The 8,052-nt window shown below is 33.5% G+C and overlaps 1 protein-coding gene across 1 annotated transcript; it reads left to right on the forward strand.

Annotated features, from left to right (window-relative positions):
• The first annotated feature begins 2,110 nt into the window (after nt 1–2,110).
• On the forward strand, nt 2,111–6,576 carry GAPT (GRB2 binding adaptor protein, transmembrane). Its single transcript, XM_023495763.2, has 2 exons — nt 2,111–2,392; nt 5,642–6,576. The coding sequence occupies exon 2, from the start codon at nt 5,650–5,652 to the stop codon at nt 6,532–6,534; it is 885 nt and encodes a 294-aa protein (XP_023351531.1). The 5' UTR covers nt 2,111–2,392; nt 5,642–5,649; the 3' UTR covers nt 6,535–6,576.
• The last annotated feature ends 1,476 nt before the right edge of the window (nt 6,577–8,052 follow it).

Raw genomic sequence — 8,052 nt, forward strand, 5'->3', positions numbered from 1 at the left:
GTAGGATAGTTTGACTAAAATGTAAAGTGTTAATGTCTTTTTACTATAAAATATCATTTCTCCACTTTCATTTCTCCAAATCCTTAACTATTCCAAAGTGGAAGGCATTATTTTGGGAAGTAGTAAGCCCCTCTAATTAGAGGTCTTTAAGCAAAAGCTAAATGACTACTTTTGGGGAAGATTGTAGATAAGAATTTCATTCAGATATGGATTAGATTTTACAGTCTTTTAGCTTCCTTCAGGTCTGGACTGAATCCACTAGCTTCTATTATCATTTAATCTATAGCTCCTCCTCTTGCCCACAAGAAATGAATTATACCTGCTTCAATATTAGGAAAACTATTAGCATAAAACTAATAGAAAGCATATGATTATTTCAATAGATGCAGAAAAAGCATTTGACAAAATGTAACATTTATTCTTATTAAAAACATTAGAGAACATAGGAATAAATGGAGCTTTCCTTAAAATGATAAAATCTATTTAAAACCATCAGAACCATCATATGTAATTAGAAGCATTCCCAATAAAAGAGCCATTTTTGTTTGTTTGTTTGTTTGTTTTTGTTTTTGTTCAGTTTAGAGTGAAGGGAAGAATTGTTTAACACATTAATAGGGATCTCCAAGTTGTTTGGCACCAATCCATCAATTAAAACTATTAACCATTGTACCAGCTATTAACTAGTTCCAAATCCATTTAGACTTTTTGCTATTCTCATTTCATTCTGGCCTTTCTGACCCATTTTTATATTCAAGAATCCATCCAATGTGAAATTTTCATATCCTTATATCTCCAACTTTTGAAATACTTTCTTTTCCTCAAGGGCAGTGTTGTGCTTGAGCTAGTTCTAATTGGTAAGGGAGAACTAATTGTTAAAATTTTAATGTGAGTATTTGTACATTGGAAATCACACTACACACCAGAGCTTGGTTTATTGGTTTGTTAATTGTCTAGTAAATGTAAATGATAAAGTATTGAACAATGAAGATTAAATTTTAAAGTATATCACCTACATTTTTTCAGAGAGCCAGGTATTAAACATTTACCACCTACACCTCCACCAAATGAAATTTCCCCTGATCTTCCCAGTTAAAAGTGACTCCCTCTTTTTTCAGTCTCTTATATAATTGTATTTGAATCTCTTCTTTGTACCTATCACATTATTATGTGCATTAGGATTATTTGCATACTCAGCATATTCACCCTATTAGAATATAAACTTCCTGAGGTCAGAAATTAGGTTTTATTTAATCTTTGTATTTTCAGAATTTAGCTGGGTCTTACACATAAAATTTACTAAATGTCTGTTGAATTTACTTGAGTTTATTGAATTTTCTCTCATTCATTCCAAATTGCTATCATTTCTTCTGTCCCTTGGGCTTTATCTCTTTTATCTCATCTACCATCTTATACTTAGTTCCTCCTTTTAATATTAATGCATGAAAAGTAATTGTGACATCAACAATTCTCAGTCATTCCTCTAGATGGAAGGGGTAGATCTCCTCAACTGCTTTTTACAGATAAGCTATGTGGAATTACTATGCAAAAAAAAAAAAAAAAATTATAATTCTTTTAATTTATTTTTACAGTGAACTGACATCCTCTCCCCTCTCAGAGTAGCTATTGTAAATACATGGCAGTAAATGCTCTTTTCCTCTCTACCTTCCTTCTCACAAGATCAAGACAGAAGTAAAGCACACACACACGACATCCACACACAAAAAGAATGGCTTCTCCAAACAGTTACATGTACATACTTCCCAAAAATTTCCTTGGGTCACTTGATTTCTCCATTACTGAATTAGGGGACCAGAGACTTTGCTCTAAGCAATCATGCTGACCTACCATGTAGCCCTTTGGACAATAGAAACAATGGATTTTTAGCACTTCATTAAGAAGAATACTATGTTCAAATAGTAGACTATCATATCACTGCAGAAGTTTGAAGGAGAATGAAATGGCTTTTCTTGACTAGGAAATTTATGAGTATGTCTTGACTAAAAAGTTAATGGCACCATCAACTTTTTTTTTTTTGTTTTGTCACTTTTTTTGTTTTGTGTTGTTTTTGCTTGTTTTTTTTTTTTTTTTAATCTCTATTAACCAAGGAACACTTTAGATCTATTGAAAAGTCTGTCTTCCTAATTTGCCAGTTGCTTTTACTCTTATCTCACCTTGATGCATCTGGTATGAACTTCCTCTAATATAAGGAAAGCATGCAAAGGAAAGGAAAGTGAAGAAACAACCTGAAAAGAGGGTGTGATCAAGAATACAACCATGCCATTAAATTAAAAAAGAGGAAGGAGAGAAAAGAAGGCACAGAACCAAAGTTGGGTCAAAAATCAACCTGAGAAAAGGGTGAAAGACAGACTGTGTGGTCCATCAATATTAAAAGGTAAGATCTTATCCAAGGACAGTAATAAGTGAAACTTGATTTGTAAATAGCCTGTATTCTATTTTTACTAATAAAAACTAGGATTTTCCTTTTTTTTTTGCTTTTGGGGGGGATACTGGACCCAAAACAACACCTGTAGCAAAAATAACCTGGGGGGGGGAGAAATGGAAATGGGGGTGGCAGGATACATCATGCCATTTTTCTTTGTATGGGAGTAGGGAGAGAAGATTATTTTAATTGATTTTTTTAATAATACTGAATAAGTTCTTAATTTGAATATGCCACTGGCAAATAATTTTATAATCAACAATTATTTAATCCACACAATATCCCTGTATATTTTATCTACTTTCATTTTTCAGATGGGAAATTTAGTAAAAGATTAAGCCACTTCTCAAGCATTGGTTAGTTACTATATATATATATATATATATATATATATATATATATCAGCTACCCTTTTACTTTAACTCTGTTAACCTCAAATTTGGGATCTTGTATCTCTAACATGAGAAATATCTCTATACCTCTGTTTATATTATCTATTTTTGTATATGGAGGAGGAGGAAGAGAGGGGGAGAAGAGAGATTAATTGATTATTTTAATTTTATTAATTTAGACTTCAAAAGTAACAGTTTAGGAATGACAACTAAAAAGAATGTATTGTTTACTATGTGTTTTGGGATCTTTGCAAACTTTAAAGCCCTAAATATTAGTTATTATCATTATTTTTTAAGTGATGGTCTCAGATAAATCTGAGCCCTTTATGGGAAGGGCGGAATTAACAGGGCTCTCTCATGCATGCATAATTCTTAGGAGATGAGTTGACAAAGATGAAGTATTTATTCCTATATCCTGAACATTAAAAATTAATTACATTAATAAAGTTAAAATGATTAATTAAATTATTAAAATAAAATACCTTCTTGAGTGTTATGTTAATTATAACATCTCACAAGAAACAGGGAACTTATACCTTTTTTTAAAGAAAAGACAAATAAACAAAATTCTATTATAATTAGTGCCATTATAATGGAGTAAAGACTAACAGCAATATTATTTTGTTGATCAAGTCTCAATGGAAAATTAAAGCATGTCCAGTAATATAACTGTATTGTAATATAATCACTTAAAAAAATCTTAAATTCCCTTTGTAGGGAAAGTCTTAGATAAATAAAGATAAAAAGGGAGATTTCTTTTGGCCAAAGGTAGTAGGATTATAGATTGAGAGATGAAAGATAATTTAGAGGTCATTTAATCCAATCTTCTCATTTTTCAGATAAGGAAACTAAGGAAAAGGGAGACTAATTGAATTGTCCTAAGTCACTGACTTTGTAAACAGAACAAGATTTGAACTGAGATACTGTGATTTCAGATCCAGTCCTATTTCCATTATTCCATGTTACCATTCCATTCCACTGACCCCTTTAATATCTCACACACCTCTTCTAGGAAATGCTCCCAAATTTCCAAACCATTTACCCAACCACAACAAATGCTGGCGCTTAGAGCCAAAAGTAATTTAAAATGAGGATATCGGCGGCCAAGGGGTGCAGTGAATACAGCACCAGCCCTGAAGTCAGGAGGACCTGAGTACGAATCTAATCTCAGACATTTAACACTTCCCTGTGTGACCCTGGGCAAGCCCCACAATTGCCTCAGGGAAAAAAAAAAAGGATACTAATCAGAAAACAATTTAAAACAAATGCTACATAATGAACACTAAACTGGATTCTTAAGGAGACACACAGTTTAGATGATAGCCACTATTTCTTCAGGGAGTTTACAATCAAGTAGGGGAGTTAAGATATTAATATAGACAGCTGGGCTTGGAATCAGGAAGACTCATCTTTGTGAGTTCAAATCTGGTCTCAGGTTGTTACTAGCTGTGTGACCCTGGGCAAGTCACTTAACCCTGTTTGCTTCAGTTTCCTCATCTATAAAATGAGTGTAATGGCTATACTTACCTACAAGGTGATTATAAGGATCAGATGAGATAATACTTGCAAAATGCTTATCAAACTGCCTGATGATGGTAGATACTATATAAATGCTCATTCCCTTTCCCCTTTTCTCATAATTTCAATGGTAGAAGGAACTCCTAGATAAAGAAATCCCCTGCACTAGGACAAGTTCTATGCAATCTAGACTCTTTAAGGAAATCTTGATTTGCCCAGAATCACATAGCCAGGATGTATCAGAGACTGTACTTGGACCCAACTCTTTCTCAGGCAAAATCTGTAGGGTCATGGATTGAAGGTATGTCCTTATTCCATCATTTTTTCCCCTATTGGTTCACATGCTAATTAACTGAATGGGGGTAGTTGGTGATTTAGTGTATACGACACTAGATCTGAAGTCAGGAAAATTTGAGTTCAAATTCTGCCTCAGACACTTCCTAGCTGTGTTACTCTGGGCAAGTCCCTTAGTCTCTTTGCCTTAATCCACTGGAAAAGGAAATAGCAAACTACTCCAACATTCTTGCCTAAGACCCCATGAGCAGTCTAGTCCATGGGTTCACAAGAAGTGTGACTAAATTGAATGACCAAACAATAGCAATAATCTACAACATAGACATTCCCATTATAATGCCGGAGAAACTGAGCAAGATAGAGGTTAGAGAGTATTTAATAATTATTAAATGGGAGAGATTTATTGGGACCAAATGGATCCATGGTTTGATCCCAGGGCTGAATGAGACCATTGTCTCCAAGAATCCAGCAGTGAATGTCAGATATAAGAATCTTCTATAGGGTAACAAAAACAATGACATAATGGAGGGATGGGGATGGGGATGACCTAATGGGGAGAGGTACCTAGGATGACATAATGGGAGGTACTGGAGAGGCTCCTCATTATTCTAATAATGTCTAAAATGGATAAAGACCTTTATCCAATCAAACATTAAGATGGAATGATTATAGCCTGAAGTCTAAGATAGAAGACCTTTATCCTATCAAACATTAAGAGGGAATGGTTATAACCTGAGACAGAGTAACTGAATAGGGCAATTAGGGAAACTGGATCAGGACATTAAAAGAGAACTATGGCACAACACCATGTCCATTTAAGGATATTCACATGTCCATTAAACCCTATGAAATAGAGCTCTCCATAGAGTAAGTTGTTCAACTTGGTCGATCAGTTTCTTGGTCATATATAAAAGTCAAAGAAGGAAAATCATTGAAATTTGTTCCTTCATGGGCTTTGTAATAATAATTTAATCAATGTATCTATAATTTGTTGTAGGTTTCCAAATGACAGATTATTCAGCTTTCTTCATTTTGCATTTCCTTCTATGCCATCTTCACCCATCCCTTTCAACTTCACATTGCTTCTATGTGAAGGATAATATACTAGAGTGGGTTAAAATCAATACATCAACAACTCATCTATACCTGAATAACTGTGATGTGAAAAACATAGTGTACGGTGAGAGTGATCTGCCGAAACTGACATTACTCAACCTGTCTTCTAATCAAATAGAGAGTTTACCTGATGGGTTCCTCTTTAATACCTCCCAAAAAGTAACTCTCTACTTGGAAGACAATAAACTGAAAAATCTACCACGTTCAATTCTGGAAAACGAGAAACTGACAATATGTAGCCTGGACTGCCTCTATGATGTTAAGTTCAATACTAATATTTCTATCTGTGAAGACATTTTAAGAAAATGTGGAAATGATTCAGGACTTGTACTTCTCATTGTATTTCTCTTGCTTGCAATTCTAGTCCTCGGTGCCCTGGGCTTGACCTTGTTTTGGAAACACCGCCATTATATAAGTAATGTTGCCCTGCCAAGGTTTTTGCACAAGAAAAAGGATCAGAATGAGTCTGATTCACCTCATATACCATGTACCCTCGCTGAATATGTTGATGCAAAAAGCTTTTCACCATTCCAAATAAAAGATGAGCCATCTCCTCTGTCCAAAGGTGACATGGACCATAATTATGAAAATATGGCAATAGGCTCAAAGAGCTGTGCAGAAGAATGTTTGACAGATCTTTATGAAAATACAGCCCAATTCAATTCTGAGGAGCATTTATATGGAAATGAATCTTCACCTGAATATTATAATTTCCAGAAACCTCATTTTCCCCAAACTCCTTCAGATGTATATATATATATTCTTCCGGATTAATAATAATGATTCATGTCATTGAATTTCTCTTGGAAAAATAAAGTAAAATTCATTTGTGATTCTATCACTCAACTAAAATTGTATATACTCAGATTGTCTGGTTACTTTCTATTTGTCAAATGTAATTGCCTTTCTTCTATTTTCACCTCTCTGCAACGTTAGCATACTTTAATCATTGTTGCTCAATTATTTGACCTCCTTTTCCCTCACTTTCCTCCCATAATCAGGCCTCATTTTTCTGCCTTTACAATTTCTCACATCTTTCTCTTTACTTTCATATTATCATTGGCCTAGGTTGGTTCCTGATTACTACAAGTCAATTCAACAGATATTTGATAAACACTTTTAGTGTTTTTATTTAATAAACACTTTTGTAACAAAAGTGTTTTATATGTGCCAGGCATTGTGCTAAGTGCTGGGGATAACCAATAATGATTTTTAAAATAGTCCCTTCCTTCATGGAACTTAAATTGCAGTGGAGCTAGATACAGTACAAACATAGATACAAGATACATACATTGTGAATTGTAGATAATTTTAATTTTAGAATCAGATTTTTGATCTTTTCTAAAATTAGTTAAATGAAGGATTTGCTCTAGATAAACTAAAGATAAATCTTTTATTATCTAGCCAAATTTATTTACCTGTATTTACTATGCAGAAGTGAACTTTCATATGTCAATTTTCCCTTTCTTGCTCAAAGCTTTCTTTTATTTCAATGATTTTAACAGAAATATTCCTAAAATGTACAAAATACTTCTCTGACATTCCTAAAATGTGCAAAATACTTCTCTGACATTTGAAATACACTTATCTAAACATTAGGTAAACTTTACTTGATTCTTCAGGAGCATGATTACAAATATTTATCAATGAAGTAGATTGTAGTTCAACCAAGTAATAGTCAAATATGCCAAAGCCAGAATTGTTGTGAATTATTGGGTTTATTTTTTATTAATTTCCTTTTTATAGTTTTCACATTTTTCTTTTTCCTTTTTCATTGTTAGCTGTTGTCACCATTGCTGATCAGTGTTCCATTTCTTAGCAGCCCCTTCCCCAAATGTGGTGCACTTTTTAATATTATTGTCTGACTAGGAAATTGGATAGTCAAATCCTTTAGAATTAGATTTAAGTTAAAGGATAATAGATTCTGGGTGAAGAAACCAGTAGAACTTTCCTATTACTAAAGTATGTGAATTTTAACTCAAAGACGTTGCAATGTCTACTTTAACTTTTAAGATATCTGTGTGATCCCTTTCCTGCTTCAAAGCTGTGGTCTGGAAAGTAGTGACTATATTATGTGGATAAGTAGGGTATAATTTAATTGCAGGGTTATAGGATCAGAGTACCATAGATTTAGAGTTGGAAAGAATCTCAGAAGTCATATAGTCTATCCCCTTATTTTACAAATGAAGTAACTGACTTGCAAAGAAATTAAATGACTTTTTTTTTTACCCTGGGTCATAAGAGTAGTAAATAGCAGAGGTAAAATTTGAACTCCGTTCCTCTGGTCAACTT

The sequence above is a fragment of the Sarcophilus harrisii genome, chromosome 1 (genome assembly GCF_902635505.1).
Source record: "Sarcophilus harrisii chromosome 1, mSarHar1.11, whole genome shotgun sequence".
Taxonomy (NCBI): Eukaryota; Metazoa; Chordata; class Mammalia; order Dasyuromorphia; family Dasyuridae; genus Sarcophilus; species Sarcophilus harrisii.